This window comes from Nipponia nippon, unplaced genomic scaffold, assembly GCF_047370975.1.
Source record: "Nipponia nippon isolate SJK-2023a ecotype South Korea unplaced genomic scaffold, ASM4737097v1 scaffold_5, whole genome shotgun sequence".
In the NCBI taxonomy this organism is placed as follows: Eukaryota; Metazoa; Chordata; class Aves; order Pelecaniformes; family Threskiornithidae; genus Nipponia; species Nipponia nippon.
Genome location: NW_028262369.1, coordinates 7,754,208 through 7,779,602, shown reverse-complemented (window position 1 = coordinate 7,779,602; position 25,395 = coordinate 7,754,208). Strand labels below are relative to the sequence as shown.

General features: G+C 50.3%; 2 protein-coding genes across 8 annotated transcripts; one reads left to right on the top strand and one right to left on the bottom strand.

Moving 5' to 3' along the window:
* Nucleotides 1-433: 433 nt before the first annotated feature.
* PERCC1 (proline and glutamate rich with coiled coil 1) lies at nt 434-2,861 on the bottom strand. The gene is made up of 2 exons (XM_087733508.1): nt 2,679-2,861; nt 434-1,309 (listed from the first exon to the last, which is right to left on the bottom strand). The coding sequence occupies exons 1-2, from the start codon at nt 2,702-2,704 to the stop codon at nt 571-573; spliced, it is 765 nt and encodes a 254-aa protein (XP_087589634.1). The 5' UTR covers nt 2,705-2,861; the 3' UTR covers nt 434-570.
* Nucleotides 2,862-5,092: 2,231 nt separating this feature from the next.
* LUC7L (LUC7 like) lies at nt 5,093-25,281 on the top strand. 7 transcript variants are annotated; one of them, XM_087734661.1, is made up of 12 exons: nt 5,757-5,899; nt 6,033-6,103; nt 6,391-6,474; nt 7,199-7,293; nt 12,247-12,345; nt 13,008-13,118; nt 13,790-13,933; nt 14,361-14,537; nt 15,399-15,487; nt 19,983-20,012; nt 20,943-21,107; nt 23,623-25,281. In XM_087734661.1, the coding sequence occupies exons 3-12, from the start codon at nt 6,465-6,467 to the stop codon at nt 23,762-23,764; spliced, it is 1,062 nt and encodes a 353-aa protein (XP_087590787.1). In that variant the 5' UTR covers nt 5,757-5,899; nt 6,033-6,103; nt 6,391-6,464; the 3' UTR covers nt 23,765-25,281. The 7 variants fall into 7 exon arrangements, with proteins under 7 accessions (XP_087590788.1, XP_087590790.1, XP_087590784.1 ...); XM_087734662.1 differs by lacking the exons at nt 5,757-5,899; nt 6,033-6,103; nt 6,391-6,474 and adding exons at nt 5,093-5,291; nt 22,156-22,217 and having other exon boundaries at nt 23,623-23,757; XM_087734664.1 differs by lacking the exons at nt 5,757-5,899; nt 6,391-6,474 and adding an exon at nt 5,094-5,291.
* The last annotated feature ends 114 nt before the right edge of the window (nt 25,282-25,395 follow it).

Here is a 25,395-nt window from a genome sequence, read left to right as displayed (position 1 = left end):
GGGAGCCTGGTCTGGCAGCGGGGGCCATGGGGAAGGGCCAGCTGCCCTCCCCGTGCCATGGGTCAGCCCTGTTCTCCCGTGTGGGTCTAGTTCCCCAGCACTGCCATGTGGCAGGGGAGCCGTGGGGTGCAGAAGGTCCCCAAGGCAGTGGCGGGTCCCCGCTGGGTGCTGGCAGCGGGCGCTTTATGAGGCCCCGCGTCGCCCTTTGCCCTGGCGCGGCTGAGATAAGGGGATGGGATTCACTGACTTGGGCCCGCAGAGTAAACACGGGCTGCTGGCTCCTGCCGGCACCATGCTTCCCACCTCTTCCTGCTGCCAGGACAGCCGGCGGCCCCCTGAGGGCCACACCGAGCGGTGACCCTTTGTCACCGGTGGCAGGGACACCACAGTGATGGGTGGCAAAGGACACTGCACGCGCTGGTGCCTGGCAGGAGTCATTTATTCGCTCGTCCCATCGCCGGCTCTGACCCAGCGGCTCCAGGTGCCCTGCTGCTGGCACTGGGGCCGCCGGGTTTATCATTAACTGGGCGGCACGTGGCGGGGCCAGGGGCCCCCAGGGCCATGGTGGGGTCACAGCCCAGCGAAGGGCTCGGCCTCCAGCCCTGGGCGGTCTGGCTCTGGCGGCAGCTCCCGCCCGGTGCCTGGCAGCTCTGGCCCCGGCTCCACCGTCCAGTTGGCCAGAAGGTCACTGAAGTCGGGGGTGCCGGCATGGAGGAGGCCAGCAGGGCCGGGGCCCGGCTCCCTCCAGAAGGAAGGCGGCAGCTTCCTCCGGTGCATGGGGGTGATGTGGCCATATTTCCTCTCCAGTCGCTGCGTCTTGCCGCCGGCTGCCCGGGGCGGCAGGCACCGGTGCACACCGTACTCAAAGAGCTCGGCCAGCGGCCCCAGCCTGTGCATGGCCCCAGGGCTGCCCCGCGGTGCCACAGCCTCGGGCTGGGCCTCGGCACACTGGGGCGAGCTGCAGTCCTCAGGCACGCTGCGGCTGCCAGGAGCCTCCTCCCGGCCCCGCCGCCCGAAGTACCGCTGGATGTCGCAGCTGATGAGCTCCGAAAACTTGAGGAGCTGCAGGGTGGTCTCGGCAGCACTGGGGACGGCCAGCTCTGGCCCCGTGCTCTCCTCTGCTGTCTCCTCCTCCTCTTCCTCCTCTTCCTCCTCCTCCTCCTCGGAGAGGTCGGGGAAGTCAGGCTCGGGGTGCATGGGCAGCAGCAGACTGTGCGGGAAGGGCGAGGGCAGCCGCAGCTTGGCCAGGGGCCGGATGACACCCGCAGCCATGTCAGCGCACAGGGGCACCCCGGGGCCTGGACTCACCCTGTGGGCAGGGACAGCAGGGTGAGGGTGGCATGCACTCCAACACCCTCCCCAACCTGCTGCCCTGCAGCGGCACTTGGCCCTGAGGTGGCAGGGGGACCGTGTCATGCCACGTCGTGGCCATGGTGGGGCTGCAGGGCAGCAGGGATGTCCCCCACAAAGCCACGGGACATGGGGCAGTGGGGATGTCCCCACCAAGCCGTGGGACACAGGGCAGTGGAGACATGTCCCCTGAGCCATGGGACATGGGGCAGCAAGGACATCCCACTGAGCCACAGGACATGGGGCAGCAGGGATGTCCCCACCAAATCATGGGACGTGGAGCAGCAGGGACATCCTCACTGAGCCCAGGGACATGGTGCAGTGGGGACATAGCCCCTGAGCCATGGGACGTGGGGCAGCGGGAACATCCCCACAGAGCCATGGGACATGGGGCAGCGGGGACATCCCCACTGAGTTCTGGGACATCAGGCAACAGGGATGTCCCCATCAAGCCATGGGACATGGGGCAGCAGGAATATCCCCAAGACACGGGATGTGGGACAATGGGAACGTCGCCACCAAGTTGCGGCATCTGGGGCAGCAGGGAAGTCCCCACCAAACCATGGGAGGTAGGGCAGTGGGGACATCCCCCCGAGCCATGGGGCAGTGGGGATGTCCCCCAGAACTATGGGGCAGCCGGATGTTCCCCTTCACCCTGAAACTGTGCATGGAGGTGAACGGGGCTGAGCCCTCTGCCACCCTGGGCTGAGTTATCCCTGACACCCTGGGCTGAGCACCCCCTGGGATGCTGAGCCCCGAGCCCTGCCCATGCCATGGCCCCGTAGGTTTCTCTGCAACAGGGCAAACCCAGTCACGTCCCCACACTGCCCTGGTGGGCTCTGGTCATGGCTGCGTCATGCTGAGCTGGATGAGGCCCCTCTGTAGTTAGTGCTACCTGTGCCCCGGGGTCCCCAGCCCTGCCTCGCTGCAGGGCATCCCCAGCCCTGTGCCTGGGACTGCCATGCCCCAGACCCAAGAGGGTCTTGGGGCAGGGGACAAATCCTGGGGGACAAGTCCTGCTCCTGCCACGCCAAGCACGATGCTGGGCCCTGCACCCAGCCTGAGACAGCATCGTTGCCATCCCTCGGGTCACCGTGCATCCCTCTTTGTGCCATCCCCACCACGGGACCCCCGGTCCTGCCTCCTTGCTGCCCTGGGGTGGGCGGTGGGGGGGCTCAGCCTCCCAGAGCACCACGCACCTCTGGGCTGCAGGGAGAGGGGATCAGGGCCGCCCCGGCGATGGAGCCAGCCTGCCCTGCTGCCACCCTCAACCGGAGAAATGCCCCAGTGCAGAAGGGCATCGTCCGGGGCCGCGGCTCGGCACTCACCTTGGTGCTGCCGCCCGGCCATGCATAGGCTCCCACGCCGCTCCCCCTTCCTGTCCCTCCACCTGGGCCTGAAGTATTTATAGCGGAGCAGTGAGCTGACGGCTGGCAAATATTTGGTAGCTGTATTGTAATAGTAGACTCGGTAAACAGAGCTGGGGTTTGCTTTAGCACCCAGCAACGGGAGAGCGGCGCGGGGAGGGACGTAGGGACGGAAGGCAGGGCTCACCTTAATGGTTCACTAGCCAGGGGATTTTCAAGTGTTGTTCCTGTAAATTCACCTATTAAATCGGCAGCCCCAGCTGCCAAACTGCCCGCACACTTGTGCCGAGGGCTCTTATCTCCCTGCTGATTGGAGGCGAAATCAAGCTTTGTCAAATAGGCGTAAAATTAAATTTCATGCTATTTTGACTCCTGGAGTAGGGATCTTCTGAAGAACATACTGCGTATCGAGCGATGCCTCTGCAAACAGGCGCTGCCGCCATGGCTGCAGTGGGCAAAGCCTCTCTGTGGGGGTCCTGCAGTGCCGGCACCCCGCACAGCAGAGTGGGGCCAGGTGCTGTGCAGCCCCCGTGCGGGACCAGACCCCCCCATCTCCAGCCTTGTGTCCCCCCCCGAGGTGGGTGTGGGGCTCCCTGACCAGCCCCAGGATGGGGTTTGAAACCTTTTGAGGTGGCAGGACACAGCCTCGATGGCACGGCCAGCGGGAGAGACACTTCAGGGTGCTGTGCTCCCTGGGGGGTGGTGGGGCTGGGTGCCCAGGGCCGGTGGCTCTTGCCAGGCAGTGCCTGTAGATGCAGAGATGGGGACATGTCAGGTGGAAAGAGGCTGGGCCAGCCCCATGGCAGGGACAGCACCCAGGACGGCAGTGTTGTCACCATGGCCGGGGCGCTGGAGTGCCCCGTGTCTCCACTATGCCCTGCGGGTGTGCTAGCCCACACAGTGCGTGAGGGACTGAGGATAGCTGACAATGGCGACCAGCTCAGGTCCCGAGGAGGCTGTGGCCAGAGATGCCATTTCTGTTTTGGCGGTGGGATGTGCCAGCGGGGCCATCTGGGGCAGCACAGAGCACGGCCAGGAGACACAGATGGCTGGGGGACTGGAGGTGGCTGGGGACGCGGGGTGATGGCTGGGGGACGCAGGGTGATGGCCAGAGGACACAGGACAGCCTGCCTGTGAGAGCTGGAGGGCGCAGGGTGGCGGGATGCCTGACACAGCACCTGGACCCTGTCACCGCCTGTGCTGGGGATGCTGAGGGGGTAGGACACCGGCCATCGGGGTTGGGGATGGCCAGAGCCCTGCTCCAGAGCTGCTCTGCCTCCCTGCTCTTGGGCTGACCGCAGCTCCTGGTCTGCTCCCTCGGAGCCCTCCCTGCCACCGTGCCCTGAGCACCCTGCACCCTGTGCTGAGCACCCTGCCCTGACCGCCCTGTGCTGAGCACCCTGCCCTGACCACCCTGTGCCCTGGGCTGAGCTGTCCCACAGTGCTGAGGTGGGGTCCCCAGCCCCTGGCATGATGCAGCATTGGCGAGGAGAATGCCAGCCTGGGCATGGCTGTCACCCACCCCCCTCCCCTGGAGCACCCTGTGGGGGCAGAGCCGGGCACCGGCACCAGCACCGGCTCCGCAGCGCTCCCTTTCCCCTCTCCAAACACACCGGCAACGCCGGGGCGGGAGCAGCAGCCGCCCTGCCTGGGCACCGCTGGGCAAACACGGCGGGTGGGAGCTGATAAGCCGCGGGCACCTTTCAATCTGCTCCCTGACGTCACCCGCCGTCGCCTGGCCGCCCGGCAGCCAGCACAGCGCAGCTTGGCATGGCTTGGCTCTGCTCAGCATGGCCCGGCATGGCCTGGCACGGCTCGGCATGGTTTGGCACTGCTTGGTATGGCTTAGCATGGCCTGGCACGGCTCGGCATGGCCTGGCACGGCTTGGCATGGCCTGGCATGGCTCAGCACGGCTCGGCATGGCCTGGCATGGCTCAGCATGGCCTGGCATGGCTCGGCATGGCCCGGGATGGCTTGGCATGGCCTGGCATGGTTCGGCATGGCTCGGCATGGCTTGGCATGGCCTGGCATGGTTCGGCATGGCTCGGCATGGCCTGGCATGGCTCAGCACAGCCTGGCATAGCTCGGCATGGCCTGGCATGGCTCGGCCCTGCTACTGGGCCCATGCTCGGTCAGCCCCGGGGACGGGTGCCGGGGCACCCAGTGGCAGCACCGTTGGTGGGGGCCGGGCCCACCGCGGCGGCCCAGCGAGGAGCCAGGCCGTGGGTGCCCCCGGCCCGCCCCGCCGCCCGAGGCCTCGGCAGCCGCCGCTGAGGGGGCGGCCCGCCCCGGGCCCCGCCGGCCCCGGGGGCCGCGCCCCGCCCCGCCGGCGGACTACCCGTCCCGGCATGCCGCGCGGTGGCGGGAGGGGCCGCTTCCGCCCAGCGCCCGCCGCGCGTCGCCGCCGCCGTTGAGGCCGGAGCCGCCGCCGAGGCCGCCGCCGCCGCCCAGGCCCAGGCCGGAGCCGCAGCCGCCCGCCCGCCGCGTCCCGCGGCCCGGCCCCGCGCCCGCCATGTCGGCCCAGGCTCAGATGCGGGCCCTGCTGGACCAGCTCATGGGCACGGCCCGGGACGGTGAGTAGGGGCGGGCGGGGCCTGCAGGAAACGCCGCGGCCTGGCGGCCGCCTCAGCCGCGCGGGGCCCGGCCCGGCCCGGCCGCTGCCTCCGCTCCGGACCTGCGGCGCGATCGGCCTCCGCCCGCGCCGGGGGGCGCGGCGGGCCGGAGCCGGAGCCTCAGCGCGCCCCGCCGAGCGAGCGGCGCGACGGGCGGTGAGGGGCGGCCGCCTGGGCGGGCCGGCGGAGCGGGCCCGGGCCTTGCCGCGCCTCGGGGCGGCCTAGCGAGCTCGGCACAGGGAGCCTGGTAGGGGTAGGCCTGCCCGGCGGAGGAGCCCGCCTCGCCCCTGGCCCTAGAAAGCGCCCGGCGTGGCTCAGCCCCGGGAGGAGCCCGCCGCTCCGGGCCCCGGCTGCCGCAGAGAGGTTTTAGGGAAAGCTCCGTGCCCGGGCCGCGCCGTACGTAGAGGCATGTAGGTAGGTGTGCCTGCAGGAGCCGGCCGCTGTAGTTGTTGTCCAAGAAAAGAAATGTGACAGCCTGTGCAAAATATGTTCCCGCTGCGGTTTGTATCTCCCTTCTGCGACTTGCTGAGTCCTTAAATTCCCTTTGGCACGTTAGCAGGGCTGTTCAGGTACTTTGCACTTTGTTTCGTAAGTGAATAAGTGCTTTTCTTTCTTTGTGTATTGAGTTGCTATTGAATTGCTTCCCATATTTTTATTTCATACAAACTGAACAATTGTGGCCCCTCTATTTTATTTATAAAGGTTCAGTGTATCTTTGCCTGCCTACATCAATCTGCAAGGGAGTTGCAGAAAAGCCTCATGTTCATCGAGCCGTGAGTCACAACCAATTTTTAAAGCTGTTATAACAAAAAAAAAAAAAAGTGTTTGCTTTTTTTTCACAAGTAACTTTAAAAGTGTAGCTTAGAAAGAAAAAAAAAATAAAAAAACATTTTCAGTAGACACAACATTATTCCTGGATGCTTGCGAATCCTAAACTATATTCATACTTTAGTATTACACATACCTGTGTCATATACACAGATGAGCTTTAAAATTGTCACATACCATTACCACTTTGCCTTTACTTTTATGTATCATTCCCCTGACTTCCTTACTGCAGGTGTGGGCAAGAAAACTTTTCCTTTAAAACTTTTCAACAGTGGGCATAAAATTCTGCAGCTGAGGTCTTGAAGAATGCAGATGGGTATAGTATATGTTGGAGCTCGCAGTGTGTATTGACTAACTTTGTTTCTTTTTTTATTTTTTATTTTTTTGCTTTTCTGATATTGTCTTGTTTAAGTGGCTCCTGAGTGTAAAATGTCTTCTGAGGGTGGGATGTGGGTGGGAAGCACGCTTCGTGTTCCAGGCCAAGACCTACAAGATTCGTCTTTGCACGGCCTTGGAAAGCACACTGCATATTTGGTTTTCAAACCAAATGGACCGCTGTCTTAATTATCAGATGAGCAAATAGCAATCGCCTATAAAAACTGTCCAGCACAGCCCTGTTCTGTGATTCACCCTCCGATAGTGTGGGTTTCGGTACCTTCTGCCCCTTCCTCATGGTAAAAAAGGGAGGGGAAAAAAAAAAAAAAAAGGGTTTTGGCTGTGAGCCAGACTGTCTGTCTCCTTTTTTCTCTTCTGGCTGTGCTATCTCTTTATATGGATGACAGGCCTTGGACGTTACTTGGCTCGCCAACACTGTGTTTAACATGGTGTACTGGATGAATAAATGCTAAAATAGTGTTTGTTGCCAGTTATAAGTGTTCCAGAATATCCTGTTACCCTCTAAGCTTTTTTCAAGTAATTTTGGGGAGCAGGAACACCAAGTATTTTAATCTGCATATTGAGGTGAAATGATCATACCAACATCTTTGTTCTCTTATCGGTATTCTAATGTCTCCTTATTTAAAACCACAAATGAATTTCAGGAGATGAAACCAGACAAAGGGTGAAGTTTACAGACGATCGTGTTTGCAAGAGCCACCTTCTGGATTGCTGTCCTCATGATATCCTGGCCGGAACAGTAAGTATATTCTCTGTAATAAGGAATTCTGGTGTTACAGCTCTTCAGGGCTCATCTGTGCGTTGTAGGTAACTTCTAGGAGAGATCAGACTTTCTGTGCCCGAGGAGCAGTCACAATTTTAATTTCAGTTTCTCTTACCTGTGTATAGAACTGCTGAAGTCAGGAGCTGTCAGAACTCACTTGAAATGTTTTTTCTCTCACAATCCCACGTGAAGTTGCAAGATTGTTTCGCTTTTAGCAGTTCAAGATAGTTAAGGCCTGACACTTGTCCTGTGGAGGCTGCAAGATCATAGCTAGCCTGTTGTCCTGGGCGCTCTAGTTCACCATTGCGTCTTCAGGTTAGCAGGTTTTTTTCTCACCAGCTGCAATAATCCTTATCCTTGGAGCTTTTCAGTCTCCTCTCTCCAACCATTTCGTATTCTGATGGAATGGGCAGCTTTTTCATCATTACTGGTTGGTGTGCTAATCGCAGGTTACAGCTCAGGCCGACTTTGTCTGTCTTTGGAGCTGGTTGGTCTGAGCAACGTGTCACTCTGCCTGACTGGTTTGAAACAGTTGAGTCGGCTCCTTTGCTGCTGCCCTCCGGGGACAGAGCTGGCCAGTTTTCAAACGTTTGGCTCACATGCTCTCTCTGAGAGCAAAAGGTGACGTGAGCTTTTAACAGCGAGATCTTGCGAAGTAAGTATTCCATTTAGGTGCCCAGATGAAAGATGCAGTCTGACTTTCAAAAGTAAAAGGTGCACATCCTTGTAATTGTTGCTGTATTACAGAATTGCAGGATGGAGATGAATATGGATGTTTGTCCATCCACTTAACCAGATTGTTTAAAGATACTGTCATTATTTATAGCCCATCCTGCTGTTATTTCAAGAGCTGGGTTTGACACAGTGGGTTACCAGCAAAGGGGAGGGCTGGCACTCCTTCCTCTGTCGCTGCGATAGCAGGACTCTGTGGCAGCACTAGTAGAAAGAGCTTTAGCAAAAGCTGCCTCGGCTCCAAGCGCTTAAACTTTAGCTTCTCAGTGGCTGCTATTGCAGAATAAGGTTGGAAGTTGAATACCAGTCTCTATATATCTCTGTTTATTTTTTATTAATTTGAAACTCAGATGTATTTTCCAGCGATCGCCCCATCAGCCTTCATATCACCTCGCTTCCATTTCAGAATTTTAAAGCTGTTCAAATCCCCTTCTGCCCACCTCCATACTTTGTGCAGGTCACTGTGGTTAGGGTATATTTTTTGACATGAGATTCTACAACAGCTTCTTGGGGCCCAAACAGTGTTTTGAAGATGCAGACTGCCTTCTACCTCTTCTGGCACATTTCCAGGAAGAAGGTAAACAGTGAGTTGAAGGCATTCAGTTAAATGATGTACATGACTGTTGGAGCTAGTGCCAAAGCACGGAGGAAGTCTGAGGTGTTCGGATGTGTTGTGAGTCTCCTGGGGCAGAGAAGCACATTGAGAAACCTGTTTCTCTTGCTTTTGTTGTCACTTACCTGCAGTGAGTTGTCTCTTCCCTCTTGCTGTGGAATTCGCGTTCACAAGTCTTGCACAGGAGCAGGAAGGAAGGCAGCTTCTGCGCAAATGATCTTGTGGATCACTCAAATGATCTTGTGGTGGCCTTTAAATGGCTGTGGAGCTCTCACACTGCTGTCAGCAGGTTCTTAGGGGCAAGAAAAAGTATTGGTGCTGCAGATCTGTGTTGAAAGGACATGTGATGTCTGGAACAGGAACAGCATTTCAGCTGTCAGCGCTACCAGCACGGAATGAGACTTAACTGGCATGTGCAGGCTTTCCTTGTGATCTTGGTCAGGTTCACTGGCATCTTTATGGTGCTCCATTAAGGGAAGAGCTGTGTGGGTGAACCAGCCTCAGCTGGATGGGGTAGCGTCCATCTCTGGATGTGTATTATTGCAGAGATCAGGACCTTGGATCTTTTTGGAAACTTCCAACAGATGCTCCAAGCCTTCTGGTGCTGGTTGCGTTGCATCCTCCCCCTGAAGGCATTGTTATTGCTGTGTCCTTCACGTGTGCAGGTATTCCTTAGTGGGAGGCTGATTGGAGATGAGCAGGAAGCTGGATCCCTTGAGCAGCTGTGCTCAGTGAAATGTGATGGAGTATCATCCACTGACCTTCAGGTGCAGAGTAAGAGAAGGAGTCCAGACTGTAAGTAAAGCTCTGGAATACTCCTGAGAGCTGCAGAAGGCATGCTGATGTTTGCTTTGTTTAGGTGGGCCAGTGTTCCTGGTCATAAGAGCCTTTGGCCCCAGAAACTTGTCTAAACTTATCACTAAATAAGCTACAATGGTTCTCTTTGGTCTCCGTGGGAAAGGAGGAAAATTCTGGGAGAACACAAGTTAGTTTAATATGCACGTGTGCTGTTACCAGGGGACTTGTCACTAGATCATTAGTGGCCTGCACTGAGTTAACTTTGCAGCTAATGGTAAGCGTATTTCTGTCAGTGGAAGTATTGTGGCACATTCATAGGTGGCATCAGCTGGTAATCCTGAATTTTAGCTCCACTAATAAGTGGACAGATGAGTTTGAAAGCTGCCCAGGTAGAACATAGCTTGGAAATTACATTCAGGGAATTAATTGTGTCCCCCACTGGGAGTTATGAGTGAACTGAAATCTGTAGGTTGCAGAATCGTTTCGTGGAGGTCTGTGCTTTCCTTTTTTACTTGGTCAAAACTGCAGCTCTGATTACTTTTAAAGAGCCTTCCTCTTGGAAATAGACTTTCTGGTGAGTTAGCAGTTTAGTGGAGATCATAAGAGATACCTCAGAACGTGGATTGCTCAGCAAATGTGAGCAGGACTAATTGTCAGTGGTATCTAAATATATTAAATCTGTGTGTATGGGGGGTTAAATCTTTACTCAGGCTCTACGGGTTACCTGTCTCAAATACCTGTATTGTAAACTGGCCACTGGTGTTGATTGGAGCAAGTCACAATCACTGCTGGAAAGGGTGAGCATTTGATGACAGGCCTGCCTGAGATGAGAGGATTCTTTGCGACAGAAGGGCTAGTGGCCTTACCTGAAGTGAGCAATACCTGTGAAAATCTCCATGCACCGCGAAGGATGTGGAGGAAGACTTGAGGTTGTGTACTGGTGAAACCTGAACGTTCTCCCCACGAGGAAGAGGTTGAGAGATTCATTGCCTTTTAACAAACGGGGAGAGGAATACGGAGCACACTGTTGGCTCTTCTGAAGTTTTGGCTTGGAGCCCCTTCTCTGAAGTGGGGCTAGTGGATCAGCTTGCATGAAGAGTTCAGATAAGAATACTTATGATCTTTGAGAATCACATGGAGTATCACTGTTTTCTCCGTAGATTGGGAAGGGATCTTAGTAGAATGACCATAAGAATAAAAGGTTTAAGTCACGTTGTGATCTGATGTTGTGGAAAGTTATTTTTGTGGTAAAATAACAGTGGCTCACTGGCATTCTTTGAAGAGGCTTGCCTGAAGATGAACATGATTAAGCTCTGAAAGTACCGAATGCTTTTTTTTGTAGGCATTAGATTTCCACCATTAGAAAGCTCAGCAGGACTATTCCTGGATGCAGGGTCTGTTTCTGTAGCCTGCTGCCTGTGGCCTCCTGTTTCTGGTAAATCTGAGCAAAATGAGGAAGACTAAATAGTGGCGAGTCATCCGGAATTGTTTTCTTTGTTTAAAAAAGAAAAGCTAATAACAAAGGTAACTGCTGAATACCTGAGCGTTACCTGGTGGAGCTTGCTGTAGTTGCTTTGCTTCATTCTAAACACTTCATTGCTGCTGTCCGAGTGCGTTGCTTCACACAGTTATCCCTGGCATCCCCAGCTCTAGTTTGTGATGTTCCGCAGGGATTCTGCGTTGATCCCGGTTTAGCCGTATTTAGCTTTTTCTGCAGTTCAGTGAGTTGACACCTGTTGTACTGTGTTCAGGTTTGGGCTCCTTGGGACTGGTGGTGACAGGGAGAGAAGAGGATGGCTGGCTGGGGTGTTCCTTCATGCGATGACGTGTACCCTGCCATTTATACCATGGCTCACACTTAGGCCTTTTATTATTTTGGCTTTCAAGTTGTCATATTCTTTTTCTATTTTAAGAATAAGAGAAGTGTTCTCTGTTACATATTGATAATGTCAAAATGCAAGTTCCATGTTTTGAGAGCATAATTAACTTCAGCTCATGTGGCTGTTATCTACTAGGTTGGGGATAAATAACAAATTTAAATAGCATCCGCTGCAATGGGAGTGAAGGGCAGCATGCAAGTCAGAGCTTTCTAGGAAGGGAGATGCTCTCGAGAAGTCTCTGATTAGATGGGCTTATGCGTAGGAATTAGCTTTGCTAGGCAGGTTTTAAAATTCCAGGCTGCAGCTGCATGTGGGAAGGGGCTAGCTGTAGAATTATGAGTCTGTTGTTGCTGAGCGTGGGTTTGTGCTTTTCTACTGGCTGTACCCCTTATTCCCTTAAATCCACTTGTTCTCAATAGGAAGCATTCTGTCTGTGTTCTATGATTTGGTATCTTCCACTGTGCTACTAGGGCATGGCCTGACACAGATGTGCTTTTTCAGGTGAGCTTTAAACAGGGTACAAAGCTGTATGTTTTGCTGTGCTGTAGTTCTATAATAGGAGGCGTTTGGAGTTTGTGCCTGTTGAAGGAGTTGCTGGTGTTTTGTGCTGCACCTTCCCAGCTCCCTCCCAGCAATTTCTAAGGCTGTGCTGTGACCTAGAGCGGGAGTAGGACTGGACTTAAAACATTTGGGGTGTTTTAATGTTGTTCCAGGAACACCTAGAAAAGGGGTTTCTAGCAAGCACGTGGTTCTTCTGGGTAGTTTTGTTACTGACAGGTTAAGAGGAAGCTCTTCTTCCTAAAGAGGCTGTATTTTGATATGATACAGTTGGCAAGAGTTAAGTATCTGCTGCTTGTTGCCATAATGGAGGGTTCTTACATTGATTTTCCTTTTTCTTTTCAACAGCGAATGGACCTGGGAGAATGTACAAAGATCCATGACTTGGCACTGCGAGCAGATTATGAGATTGCAAGTAAAGAGAGAGACCTGTTTTTTGAGCTGGATGTGAGTATGGAGAAATTTTTGTTGCTTTTGTGGAAACTGCCTCTTGAAGTTATCTGGCTGAACAATAGAACTCAGTGGGCATTTCAGGTAGTCATCTTATTTGATGTGTTATCTGACAAGAATACGCAGCCCCTTCCCGAATGCTGGCTTGATTGCTGACTTGAAATTGTAAAAGTATTTATGGTCCTTGCAACCTCATTAGTCCAGCTAGCTGGGAGGCTCCTTTGGCATTCCTTGCATCCCACACCTGCTGCTCTGTGCCAGCTCATTGTAAGCTGTTGGCTTGTCCCAGAAGGAGATCTGACGCTAAAAGCCGCCTGCTCTGTGGTTTCACTTTTGCCAGATTTAGCTTTTCCAGTGCTTTTGTCTTTGCACCTGTTGCTCATGCGTTGGAAGTTCCCGTGCAAAGCAGTCTTCATGTGAGCGTTCTGTTATGTATGAGAGTAAAGGAACTGTGTCAGGTTCCAGGCAAATGACGGACTTAAGGGCAGGGATCAGATTTTACTTTTTCTGCAAAGTGTCATATATTTTTTTTCTCAAGGCATCCGTTCTTGAGGTTGCTTGTGCATTATACAGGGATTGTACCAGGTAGCTGTTGGATGTCAAAGCTAGATCTGGCACGAAGAGCATCTTTATTCACAACTCTCTGTCTGAACATGCAGGCGATGGATCACCTGGAATCCTTCATCGCAGAGTGTGATAGGAGAACAGAACTGGCCAAGAAACGCCTGGCTGAGACACAGGAAGAGATCAGTGCTGAAGTGTCTGCAAAGGTATTGTCCTCTCATTAAACGTTTGTTCTGCAAGTCTGTGTGAGAGCAGTGGTGCTCTGTTGTCTCTGACACCATTGATACTGGGAAGTTAGGCTCCACAAAGGCTTTGTGGATTCCAGCCGTCCTCCTCAAATGCTGCTCTGGCCGTTCTTGTGACAAATGTACTGGTTCAGAGGGCCATAGTAGCGTAAAACATGAACTCTAAAATAGGTTGCTTTAGTATGGCAGTAAAGCATATTGGTTTCCCCCCCACACTGTTCAATGTTAATGTAATAGCTTAGAATAGTAAATCCATCCCATGATTGTTGTCTTTTCACTTAGTAAATGCTCATGGAGTTTCGGAACTTGCTTCATTGGGACAATACAAAGCATTTCTGAAGCTGGTTTTGTGGACTCTATCCTGTCCTGCAAGCGAGAAATGTGCCACTGTTTGCAGCAGAACTGATGATGTCCTCTCCATATCTAGTTTCTCTCTTTGCTATGTGTCTGTGACTGCATTGCCTGTATTTGGCCTACGAGTCCCTTTTTGTAGGGACTCTGACTTTCGGAGATTTATAGTCATCTTCCACCAACTGCTTTTATTAAACAATATTTTTTAGATAAAAAGGAAGAGTCATCCTGCAAGCTTTAGCAAGCTTTTTGTCATATTAAAAGCACACTATTCTGTTTAGGCAGAGAAAGTACATGAGCTGAATGAAGACATTGGAAAACTCCTAGCTAAAGCTGAACAGCTGGGAGCTGAAGGAAATGTTGACGAGTCTCAGAAGATCCTGATGGAAGTGGAGAAAGTCCGAGCAAAAAAGAAAGAGGCAGAGGTATGGCCTTGGTTCTCCTATGAATTGTAATAGCTAGGCTGAGTACATGACAAACAGCTGGGCGGTTCCTACCTCTTTTCCTATGTTACCAGCACCTCCTTTTTCAGTTTCAGCCATATGCCAGCAAGCAGTTGGCAGTGTAGTGTCATAGATGAAGAAAAGCTTTTTAGAAATTTTTATCTAGTGAAGATAGCTGACTGGGGCGGGGGTGGATTTGTCCTATGGAACATTTGATCACTAGTCACTTGCAGGGATAGACTGTCAGGTTAGCTGTGCTCACAAAGCATTTTGTACGGCACCTCATTATATTGAGGGTATCTTTTTGATTCTTGAAAGCGGCAGGGCAATTCTTTGCAGGGGTTTCCCTGGAGGGCTGTGACTATTTAAGGGTTCCCTGACATTTGCCTGTTTTTTTGCCTCCTTTTAGGAAGAATACAGAAATTCAATGCCTGCATCCAGTTTCCAGCAGCAGAAGCTGCGTGTGTGTGAAGTCTGTTCAGCATATCTTGGTCTCCATGACAACGACCGGCGTCTTGCTGACCACTTTGGAGGCAAATTACACTTGGGTTTCATTCAGATTCGTGAGAAACTGGATCAGCTGAGGGTAATCCTGTCTGTTTTAAACCTTCTTGTAGTTCTGAAGATATTCAACACTTTTATTAAATTCATACAGGATTCTTTGCAGAGTGCTTGTAGAAGCCCAGAAATTTCTGATTGCAGAATCCCTGAAACTTCAAATGGAGGTTTGCATAACCTCACATGTTCTGTAATTTCTGGGTAACTAAATAAGTACCCTCAGAATTAGTCAAACCAGACCACTGCAGTGATTTCTTCCTTAAATAAATGCAACAACACCATTGCTCTTTCTCATTGGGTTGGCTGAAATTTGTCACTGTGATTTTTTTTTTTTTTTGACTATTGAAAAGCACTTTCAGACCTCTTAACGAAATGCTTTAACTGAAGTTTCACGTAGTGCTGTCAGTGAAGGTCTTCAGTAGTTGAAGTGATTAGTTGTTTTCTGTCATGATTTGTAATGGAATTGCAGTACTGGCCTTGCTTGCAAACAGAGACCTTTAGACTGCTCGAGTAAGAGTTGTGATTCCTGTACCTTATTCGTTAAGCAGTATATTGAGGTCAGTGCCTCGACTGATCACTGGCACGAGGCCAGAGCAGTTTCATTGTGTGTTGTGTATACTCGTGGTGAGACAGTCCTTGCCTCAAAGCTTATGGGCTTGTCTCTTGGAGCACAAACACTCAAAGCAGAGTAGGGAGCGGCATTTCTTGCACTGATGCGTGTTAGTGAAGTTGTGAGGAAAATGAGAACCTTGAGGGAGATCTTGACTAGCAAAATGCAGTGAAACAGTTCTTTGTCTTACTACCTTTGTCTTGCTGCCTGAATAGTCTCCCTGCAGATCTCTCTGACCTGTTACTGTATGGCTGAAATACGATGTGAACTTTTTTCTAGAAAACAGTGGCAGAAAAGCAAGAGAAGAGAAACCAGGATCGTTTGAGACGGAGAGAGGAGAGAGAACGAGAGGAGAGAATGGGCAGAAGGTAAGTGGAAGCTGATAACTGGTTTGGGAGGTTGATTTTGACATAGTCTGATTTCTTGTATCTGAGCACTGCAGGAAAGCAGCATCTGCTGCTGGAGCAGCTGTTGGAAATGCTCCAGATGCTGTGTGAGCACCTTGGCATTCATTTAAAGATGAAAACAAATGCACAAAACACCCACCTTAAAGTGATTGTATGTGTATTGTTTTAACCTCCATTGTGTATCTGAAAGATGTGAGCTCCCTGTAGTCTTCAGGCTTATATTGGTCTGGTCCCAGTCTTTGGGAATCTGAATCTGGATAAAATGCCTTCTTCCAGTCCTGCATCTGAGTGGGAAGGCTTAAGATGAGCGAGGGCTAGGTCTGTGCAAAAGGCGTTAGTTGTGCAAAAATTCCCTGGACAGCCCTCCTCACTTCTAGGCTAGGCAGTGACAACAGAGCGGAGCTGGTATCCATGAGCCAGACATTGGGCTGCCTGTCTTGCTCAGGAACTTTTCTACAATAACAGTGAGGTGCTTTAGGCACAGCTTTGGAAAACACTTCCTAGGGGATCCGAGGATCCCAAGGAGTGGCTGCTTCTGGTGGTTATGGCCGTATGTGTCACCTTCTGCTCATACGTGTATAATCCTTGAGCAGTGGGAGTGGCTGCAATGTTAGTATTCTCAGGACAAGCTCTTCTGCCTCTTGCCAGCTGAACTGGAAAAACTATTTCTTATTTACTTGGACAGGCATCTTTTGTGTAAACAGCTCAGTTAAACAGCCTGCTGTGGAGTGGGTGGTTATTTGCAATGGTCAGGCAGCGGAAGTGGCTGAGTAGGAATGCTGTTCTCGTTGTCGCAGTATCTCCCCAGTTACCTCACGTGTACCTGTTGTGCTTCTTGTGTCAAAAAAACCCAACCTTGCTGCCTGTGGAAAGCTCTTTTTGACCCTCAGTGTCAACTGAAGAGTGTGTTTCAGCCATCCATGGCTGAGGTATGAGATACGTAACTGCAGTGTGCTCTAAGATGGTGCTAGTTTCTGGGTGTACATTTCTGGAAATGCTAGCAAAGAAATACCAGAATCAAAGCAGCTTCGTTTTCTGTGGTCTGCAGCTCGGTGATTTTGGTGTATTGTGAAGATGTAAGCCCCAAATTGTTATGCATTCTCCAGTTAGACTGTTCTATGTGGCTTCTCTCTCCCTGTGGATTGCCTGGTGTCATATGAAATGCCAGTTGATGCTGCAGCTTTCTCCTGAACTGCAGCACTTCATGCAGAGCCTCACAAGTTACACAAGATAGTCAGTAATGCCATTATATTTGAGAGCTGCAGAATCTGGAACTGGCTGATGAGTGCAGGAGTTAATCGAAAGGGACTGGTGTATGCTGTTGCTATGGACAGAAAGATGTAAATGAAACAAGAAGTGTCTTTCCGTGCAGCTGCTTTGTGGCAGGCTCTTTCTGACCCACACTGTAGGACAACATTTAACCTGGACTCAGTGCGTCTGTCTCCATTGTGCCTCTTTTTCCTGGAGTTCATTTCTGTGTGAAAATTGCTCAACAGGGTTGCCTTCAGGAAGAGTTCTCTGGATCTCCCCAAAATGCTGGCTTTCTTCCTCCTCTGGCATGTCTGTGGTTTTGTTGTGTTGTTTTTGTTGTGGTTTTTTTTTTTTTTAAATCTCCATTCCTGAGAGTTGGAGCCTCTTGCGTTCACAGGTAGTCCGTATAGGGATGCATCTGATAAGGGAGTTTGAAGATCACTTTTGAATGCTTAATGCTTTAAATGTGAAGGGTTTAAGAACTGCATTGAGTTTGCCTAAAGTCTGAGTTCTTGCTGGTTCCATGTGTGGCACTAGAGACTGTGGCCAGCCTTTGCTCTCACTCTGTATGGAGGCATCTGTATGCTCCTCTGTTCAGATACCAAAGAAAAGCATGTTATGAAGGAGCCATGAGTGCCATACAGAGGAGGTAAAATTATTTGCCTCTCTGAAATGAGAACTTGACCCAAAGAATGAAAATATTTTTCCCGGTGGACACGTAGTGTCAGAACTGGGACTAGAGCCCAGATTTCTTAATTTCTCAGCACCTTCTCCTCTGGGAGCTGTGCAACACCATGCTTACAGAGGCATTTTTCCATCAAAAACTAATTAATGACTGCTACTGCCTTTCAGACTGCCTGTCTTAAGCACAACTTGATACTTGAAGGAACCACAGCAAATATATTGCCTTCATAATTCTTCGTCATATCTTCATATGCAGCATCTTCATGGTGTTAGTCAGTAAGAGTACTGCTTGACTTTGAGAAGTCTTTAGTGGCTTATAGGTACTATCAGATACTATGGAAGCCTGTAGATTCACTTGGGAAACTCTAGCTCTCACAGACTTCATTAATTTGTGATTTCCACATAGGAATGAGTGAACTGGGTTGTCACCCCTTGTGGCATATAAAGCCAAGTCCTATGTCCTGTGTTGTTTAGTGTTGACAGTGACTGCGGGCCACCTAGTAATCTCTTCAGGCTGAAATTCTGTGGAGAGGTGGTGTGCTTGGAAGAGTAGACCTCGGCATTTGCTTCCAAGTACACTGGTAAACCACACTAGGTGGAGTTGCCAAATGGATTTCTTTTGTAATAAGTTAGACAAAACACAGGTTATGAAACTCAGGACATAGTCTCTCTGATGCAAGGACAAAAAAGAGGGGGGAAAAATAATAAATATGCTCGGCCTCTTACTTCTCTGGACAGCAGTCTTCTACTGTCTCCTGTATACCGATTCAGGCTAGTAAGGAAAGTGCTGTTTTGTTGGGTGCTTCCTGAATTCTGAAGTGTAGCACTAGGGAGTGATTATCGGGAGTTAATTGTGCAAAATCCTGCTCAGATCATAGATGTGGAAGGCCAGCCAGGTTTTTCAGGGGATGTGGAGTGGCTTGGTGTGGATGTGTGCACCGGTGATTCAGAATAAAGTGATCAGAAGGAAAAGAACATTAAGAACTTGGAGTAATTACAACCACCAGAAAAAATTCAGCTGCCTGCCAGGCATCTACAGGAGGTCCTCCTGCTCTGTCAGGTTCTGTTACATGAAAAAGGAGGTGTGTGGTTATTGCCTCGCTCTCCTGGTTTATCAGCTTTTCCTTTATCTGGTCATCTTGTGTGTTGCCTCAGCGCATGGTTCATTTGCCTGACTCCAAGTTCAGCTCCACCTTGTTTACAGTCCTTCTACCTGAATTCCTCTCTATATTTTGGGTTTTTTTTCTTTCTACCATGATTGAACAATCCCATTTCATTGTGAAGGAATGTCAGTTGATTCTCTTAATCTTGTCTTATCCAGGCATGGTTTTAAATGATATTATTAAAATAGATGCTTCTCTATTGCTTTTTAAAATTTTGTCTGTGTGTAACTTTCAGCCGCATCTCCTGTTACAGTGCCAGAACAGCTCTGTGGCTGTGTAACTGGACCATCCCCTGTGAGTCTGTGTGCAGTGGGGAGATGGGAGCAGTTACAAGAGTGAGTCTCTAAGTCACTAAACAAGGAGACCGGCCGCTTCTCAATTAAAGCAAAAAGAGACCGTTCAGACAGTGTGTGAAGTTTTGTTGTAGGCTGGCTCTGAAATGTGGCCATAGAGAAAAAGGGAGGGCGTATCTTTCATGTGGAGTGGTATTTTAAGTGGTGCTGAGTAATGGCGCTTCAGAAGTTGAAAGAATTGTGACATTGTTATTTACGGACTGCCAAAAGCTAATGCTTACCGTGTTAAGGTTAGAGTGCTGTACATGAGCTCTGAAGCCATGGGAATGTGAGAAAGAATAGTGAGACTTCGATGATTGTTCTCAAGTTGCTTTCTAAGTCTGGGATGAAGGATTTTCTCTGTGTGTCAGTTACTTTTCAGTCATAGTTCTTCCCTTGTGTCTGTGTCCCCTCTTTTTTTTTTTTTCCTACCTCATCTTTCCCAAACAAGAAAAAAATAATTAATGCACATTTCCATCTAGTGTTTGTTAAATAAATATGATGAGTGAGAAAATACTGTATTTTGTCTTTATTAAAACCTTTTTAATGTAAACTACCTCAAAGGAACCGAAATCAGAAAACTCAAGTGTATTTCTGACTGGAGAGTGGCAATTTTTCTTGAAAATGTTAAGAGTTGATTTAGTTGATGTTAGACTGCAGAGGGTAAAGTGTTTATATCAAATATGCACAGCAAACTTAAAAGTTGGAAAGGTTTGTTGTGGTGTTTTATTGACAGAGACTGAATTGGTTTGTAGACCTTTTCTGTTCTGACAAGAAGCTCTGCATGTAGAAACTAGTGTTTCTACCAAGTTTTTCAGTTTTTGACAAACTCCCATTCCCCCCGCCCCCCAAATTGAAGATGATTATATGTTTTAATGGTTTTACGGCAAGCTTTTTTTTAACTGACATATTACTTGGGGTATTGTTGTGTTCCTGTGAAGAGCTGCCAGGGTGAATGGGTTGTTTTATTGAAAACCCACTGACTATATCGTACTTTCTCTTGCTTAATTCTCCTCTTCTTTCTAGGTCTGGATCAAGAAATAGAGATCGTCGAAGGTGAGTGTGCAGTTCTCCTACAGTTTTCCCAAATGCCTATTCGTGCTTCTATCTAGTTACTGAGGTTTTTCCTGGGTCTCACAAATGGAGCTCACTCAGTATCCTTGTTTTGCTCCCTGAAAGAAATGGGAACCTCTGCTTGGGCACTTCAGTGGTGCTGTGCAACTTAATGTCACCCATTGGGCTAGAAAGCAGATGCTGGCTAGCCTGGTCAGGACAGAGGGTGCTGTGTGCTCCAGAGTATGAGTCTAAGAAGGTACTTGATGCCTTTTTCAATAAATATCTAATACACTGCCATAGTTTTAATGTCTGAAATACATCTGTTACATATATAATACCTCAGATGTAAAAATACAGAGATTCAAGATTAAAGCCCCCGCATCTCTGTGAAGAGCTTGCCTTAGCAGTATGACAGCCTTCTCTCATTGATCACATACCTGGAGATCTTCCTCTCTGCTGCTTTCCATGTACATTGGCATCTTTTGTTTTTAGAGCAGATTGAAACAAATCTGCTTCTAAAGTGCAGTGCTTTCACAAGGGAGACTCTCTTTTGGCAGGCTGCCATATGGATTATGATAATTTCACATGCCACTTACATTGGCTTCTCTTCTAGTTATACAGGCCTCACTTTGAGTGAGGCATGGTTGGTAAGCTCTGCACATGCTTATATTAACGGTGGGAGCTTTTTATATAAGCTTCCCAGCAAATTGAATTTACCCACTGGCATTTTGTTGGTAGCATGGGGCCCAGGAGGGAGATGCCCACCCTGTGGGTGATCCACCGTCTGTGCTGGCAGGGATGCGGCTGGGGGGATGAGTGCTGATGTTCTGGATATTTGTTACTCAGGAATGTCTGAGAGATGGGCTGAGGTGTACACATCTGATGTACTGGCTCGTCTCCTGAGTCTGAGGCAGTCTGTGTCCTCTTCAGATCACGGTCTCGGGATAGGAGGCGAAGACGCTCGAGATCGGCTTCCCGTGAACGGCGGAAGTCTCGCTCCCGGTCCCGAGACCGACACAGACGCCACCGGAGCCGTTCCCGCAGCCACAGCAGAGGTCACCGACGGGGGTCCAGAGACAGGAGTTCAAAACACAAGTATGTATTCCTGACATGAGTGCTTCTGGAAAGGGAAGTCCTTGGCATCACAGTGAGCCTCCCCAGTCCCTTAGAGTGAGCAGGAGTATGGCTGGTTTCTCAAGTTCGCAGCTGCAGTGTCCTGTACCAGCTCCTGGGCCAAAGCAGGATTTCCCAGTGGCCGTTTGTAGGTGGCCTCACGTGAGAGCAGTAGGGCAGTAACTGTACAGCGAGATCCCAGCTTGAGAGGAGAGTCTAGGAGATAGAACTGGTTCCCTGATTTGCAGTGAGAAACTGCTGGTTTTCTTGTACGAGAAGCAGCACAAAGGCCTGCTTGAGCTAACTGAGGCTCCCTGGGCCTGTAAAAGCCAAGTAACTGAGAGGCAGTTTTGACGTTACATTTCTATGGTTGCTTTCTGCTCCCCAGCTTCTTTCTCTCAGTGCTGGCATGGGGAAGGAAGTGTCTTCTGTTAGGGTAAGAAGATGACTAGTCAAGAGACAGAAGTTTCTTTAGGAATCTGCACTAGAGGGAGAGGGAAAAGGCAGCCGGGAGGAGGAGTATACCATTCTCCTGTCCCTGAGGAGAAGCGCTGTAGTCCAAAGAAGGGCTTTCAGTCTCTTCTGAAACTCAGGAAAACACCCACTGTGTTGGAGGAAGGATGAGGCAAGCATATGTAGGAGTATTAGAAAAAATTGAAAGGACTCATTGCGTTTCCTTACAGCCCTTCTAAGCCCAGGAGCCAGTCTATCTCCAGGTGCTTGCTGAAGTTAGATCAGGCTTTTTTTAAATGCTCCTAATTAATAGGGGAGTGCTTTAGCACTGTCTCACCTGATTAGGCACCACCACTCAAGTACAGTTCTAGAAACAAGCCTGCTGTTGTGTGTCTTGTGTCACTTTAGCTAAGGGGTGAGAGCAGGTTTTAAAGATTCCTGATGAAGGGGAGGGAAATAATGGTCTGAAAAAATAAGTCTGTTAATAATTGAGGGGGGGGTGTAAATACTGTTGATTCTCCAATGGCTGAGATACTAAAGTCCTTTTTTAAATCTGTCTTGAACATGAAAAATAAAGAAAAGAAGTTTGGACAATTAGGAAGTGAGGAAGACCCTGTAATAACTATTACTAAAGAGCAGGTAAGGGATTACTTTGAAAACCTTGAACACATTCAAATCAGCCCATCGAGATTGTAGGGGGATTGGCTAGCTGACATACTTCCACAAAATTACTGAGAACTGGGGAGAGGCCAGGATCAGTTTAAGAAAATAAAACAAAAACAAGAGAACAAACAGAAAAACCCTGTTCCCTGAAAGAGTGTAGCTTCTGTTTTCACCTCGAGAATTAACGAAACCTGCATGCAGGTTCTGCTGGTCTGAGGTCTCACTTGTATAAAGAAATGGAGAGCCTGTCGCAGGATCTGGAGATCTCGGGGGTAGGACGACTGTGGGCAGCAGGCATCGCTGTGGGAACAGGAAGAGAGTTAATCTCATCGGACAGACTGTTGTTGTCTTCTGGTTAAATGACACGACTTAATGAAAATGAAATGGCTCATGCGACACAGAGGGCTGTAAGGTTTTAATACAGCAATTGTGCAGTATTTCTACGCCCTACAATCAGCATCAATGAAAGCTGGAAAACCTCTAAGGTACCTGCCAGGTCCTCTTCTTGCAGCTGCAAAGAAGAGCCCGTGTAGTGAGTCTAGAGTAAAATGTGCTGCCTGTGCGGGGTCTGTGAAAGCCTCTGCCTAGTTCTGGAGGGGTATGGGCCGCTGGAGCTCATTTTCAGGATCAGCGCCTTTTGGAGGCTGCTCGTCAATAAGCTGGCATGAATCGTACAGGAAAACAGCCTTTTCAGATTGGACCTAACATGAAGCCCTCTGCTTAATTCTGTGTGGGCCGATATAGCGAAGCACTACTGAAAATCTGTAGCTGTCATTTGGGCAGGCTGTGAAAAGATTCGCCTGTGTTGTGGGCTGTGAATATAAATCTGTATCGTCCTGGCTTTGAACCCAGGATGCTGCCAAGGACAACGCTTGTCAGGATGCAAAGCAGAAAAAGCCCAGGGCTGAGCAAGCGTTTGAGTCCAAAGAATACAGTTGGTATTTAAAGCAGTTGAGCAGAAAGCCATGAGCTTAGAGCATAATGAAAAAAGCACTCTAGAAGGCACGAACAGAGCTGAGTGATAGACAAGGAAGAAATTGCAGGCACTTCAGTATGGCCCAGTAAACTAATAAGGGGCCCAGGGAAGATTTCGGAGAGCCCCTGTGGCAACAGCTTGAAAGGATCACTCTGAAGAGAGAGTAATAAAGGCTGCACTGTGCTCTCAGCACTGCAAAACTGGCGTTCTCTTACATAAAGCTTGTAGAGGGACCAGAGCTGCTGTCTTGGGGGACACCACTCCTGACATCGCAGTACCTAGGGACATTTCTGTAAGAAACCTGTTATGCCACAGCCCCATTAGGGAAAGATGTTGTAATTTTATGCATATTTGAAAATTCTTTTAGTTGTGAAGCTTATAGCGACGGTTTACTTTGTACTTCAGATCTTCTAGAGATCGATCTTCAAGAGAAAAGTCACGAGACAGAGAGAGGAAAGAGAAGAGCTCTTCTGAGAGGCGGCACGAGAGCACAAATGGCAAATCTCGTTCCAAGAGATCAGAAGAGAGAGAAGCTGGCGAGATCTGAACTCAAACGATCTGTGTTGCACTGTAAATAGTCTGATAAACATTCTACACAAAGCCTAAATTTCCCATTTATATTTACTGAATACAACTCATCTTTTGTAGTTTGGAATTTTTATTGTTTGGCAGATAGCTGTGAGTTTGTAGAGACACAGAGTTACGTACTGTTTAACAGGATTTTGTTTTAGTAGGAATAAATAAATCTGGACGGATCGTTTTCAATTCAGGCCAGTGGTTGACACACTGTGTTTGTCCTGACCCAGCGAACGCGGCAGTCAGGGGCAGCGCTGGGGTCGGAGACCTGAGCTGCCGTGACGTTTGTAACGCTTCAGCCCTTTCCAAAAGATCTACCTGACCCTTTGTGAGCGCACCAGTAGCACTGGTTCTCACTTAATTAATTTTTCCTTCTGTTTATATATGCTAAAAGAAATTCAGAAGTGTGGGGTTTTTTTTCCTTTTAGCGCTTAGCCACCTCATTTTTACGTCTCCAGCCTCACTATTCCCGCTAAGTCAAGACAGACAAAATTTGGCCCTGATCTGCCTATTTCAAAAGCTGTTCATCTTTGTGAGGATGACCGAATCAGCTGGAGCGCATTTCTAAGATGAGCTCAAGTCTGGTTTTAGTACCTTTACAGATCAGATACTGGGTGTAAAAACAGTGGAAAATCCAGGCTGATTTCTTCTGCAGAGGAGTACAGCCACAGCTAGTCTGCCTGTTTACTGTGCACTCCAGAGTTGGAGCTTCCTCGGAGGAGTTTTCTGACTCGCAAAAAAAGTGTTGGTGTGTGTTTTTCAAGGCCAGTCAGGCGGAAGGTGGCCGAGGGGCAGAGGTGACTCCGGATGGAGCGGAATCCAGGGGCAGGGCGAGGAAAGGAGCGCGCACCGCTTCTGGGACCGAGGCGCTGGCTGTGTCCTAAGGTGTCTGGGAGGAATTTGCATATTGTAACTAGCTTCTTTGTAACTAGGTTTATTTTGCAGTAGGGGAGGAAGGCCGCCTCGCCGTGCCGGCCGCAGCCGCCACCCCCAGGATCGGTATTTTGTGAGAATTGTGTGAGTAAAGCACTCGCTGCCCGCCGAGCTGGCCGCTGGCGGGGCCTCAGCCTGCCCGCTGCTCGTTAGCTCGGCGAGGCAGCTTCTCTTTAATTACAGGCAGCTGGCTCCTGGCGTTTCCAGGCGGTGGACGGTGTCTGTACGTGCTGTTTGAAGGCCGTCTGTCCGGCGCGGGGGGCTTCGGCCGCCGCTTCTCCCCTCGGCGGCCCCCATAAGCTGCTTAACGGTTTCGGTTTCCCTGCGGCCGTCCCGGCGCTCCCTTGGTGTTAGTCCCTAGTGCATGCCACCCCCTCCCCTGTCCGTTTTTACAACTAATTCCGCGGTTTCACGTCTTGTTTTTTGTAACCTCCGTGTCGGGTGAGGGGAGAGCGGGGCCCGGGGGGCGGCGGGCGCGCTCTCGGGATGCCTGTACGTGACTGTGCTGTTCTCTCGCGGTCTGATCGCATTAAAGATCTGTGTTTGTGGCTCCCAGCGCTGCCCGGACTCGTTCTTTGCGGGTTCTCCTCCGCCGCCGCCGCCGCCGGGCCGCGCCGCCCGTCCCCGCCCGCCGCACTGCGCAGGCGCGGCTGCGGGCGGGGTGGAAGC

Bases quoted from the DNA above. Each gene is read 5' to 3' on its own strand.
- PERCC1 (XM_087733508.1), bottom strand. From the start codon at position 2,704: ATGCATGGCCGGGCGGCAGCACCAAG. The intron at 1,310-2,678 runs GTGAGTGCCGAG...CCCTGCCCACAG, and splicing joins GGCCGGGCGGCAGCACCAAG to GGTGAGTCCAGGCCCCGGGG.
- LUC7L (XM_087734658.1), top strand. From the start codon at position 5,231: ATGTCGGCCCAGGCTCAGATGCGGGCCCTGCTGGACCAGCTCATGGGC. The intron at 13,934-14,360 runs GTATGGCCTTGG...GCCTCCTTTTAG, and splicing joins CAAAAAAGAAAGAGGCAGAG to GAAGAATACAGAAATTCAAT. The intron at 21,108-23,622 runs GTATGTATTCCT...TTTGTACTTCAG, and splicing joins GACAGGAGTTCAAAACACAA to ATCTTCTAGAGATCGATCTT.